Genomic DNA, 1,202 nt, shown 5'->3' on the forward strand with positions numbered 1-1,202 from the left:
CCCATGCTGGAAAGCCGGGCTGAGGGGCTGCCCCCCACGGGAGCAGGGTCACCCACGAAGAAAACCAAAGGAGTGACCACAGAGACGGCCGCCCCACGCGCCACCCCTTCCCGGAGCCCCGTCGCACAGACCACCCCCAGGCTGCGGGCCGCCAACTTCAAGGCTGAGCCCAAGTGGGACTTTGAGGAACAATACAGCTTGGACGTGGGGGGCTTGCAGACGGTGAGTTTTGCCACGACCCTGCCCTCTGCCTCCGGCTCCGACGCCCCTCCTGGCACTCAGCCCATCCCCCTCCCTCACCTCCCAGGCTCCACTCCTAGGCTCTGCCTGGTCCCATCCCCGGGGTCGCCCCATCCTTCCTTCCTATCCCACCGCAATCGGGGGGGAGGAGGCCGGCCCCAGAATCCTGGCCGGGAGGCACGGGAAGGTGTGCGCAAGGAGCCCCCCGAGGCTCCGGACAGTCAGTGCCTGGTTGTGTGTGTGCTTCGTAGCAACTCCACCAGCCGCTGGATTCAAAGTGCAGGGAGCGGCTCCACAGAGGCTGTCGATCGGGTGGCCGAGTGCAACCCGCTCTGGGGTTTGACCCCCTCCCCGTCCTCCGGTGGGTCGGAGGCTGGGGGCAGGGACTAACAGACAAGGAGACCCAACTTGGTGGCGGCCGGCGTGGCTCAGCGGTTGAGCTTTGACCCATGAACCAGGAGGTCACGGTTCAATTCCCGTCAAGGGCACAGGCCCGGGTTGCGGGCTTGATCCCCAGTAGGGGGCGTGCAGGAGGCAGCTGGTCAATGATTCTCTCTCATCATTGATGTTTCTCTCTCTCCCTCTCCCGTCCTCTCTGAGATCAGTTATATATACTATATGTATATGTACATATAAAAGAATGCCCAACCTGGTGCCCAGTGCTAGCGCCTGGGAATACCTTGTCTTCTGCACAGAGTGGTCCCACCACCTCCCCTCTCTTCCATCCCTGAGAAAACACCACGGGAGAGCCACACTGAAAACGTACTCGTACACATAGTTGCAACCATGCCAGGGCAGCACACGGACCACCCCGTCCCGGGCGGTCCCATTTCTCCGGCTCTGACAAAGGTGCATTGGCCTTGAGGGCCAAGGACACCTGTCCTCGGGGAAGCCTCGGGAAGCGGCAGGCCGGCCGCCAACAGGAGGGACGAGGCAGCGAAAGCGGTGCCTTCCCAACTTGG

General features: G+C 62.9%; 1 protein-coding gene across 1 annotated transcript in view; it reads left to right on the top strand.

Moving 5' to 3' along the window:
- The window catches only part of ST6GALNAC1 (ST6 (alpha-N-acetyl-neuraminyl-2,3-beta-galactosyl-1,3)-N-acetylgalactosaminide alpha-2,6-sialyltransferase 1), an 11,218-nt gene that overhangs the window by 6,702 nt on the left and 3,314 nt on the right, over positions 1 to 1,202 (top strand). The window contains 1 exon segment of the mRNA XM_014531735.1: positions 1 to 222. Coding sequence (XP_014387221.1) covers positions 1 to 222 — 222 coding nt within the window.

This window comes from Myotis brandtii, unplaced genomic scaffold (assembly GCF_000412655.1).
Source record: "Myotis brandtii unplaced genomic scaffold, ASM41265v1 scaffold825, whole genome shotgun sequence".
Lineage (NCBI taxonomy): Eukaryota > Metazoa > Chordata > Mammalia > Chiroptera > Vespertilionidae > Myotis > Myotis brandtii.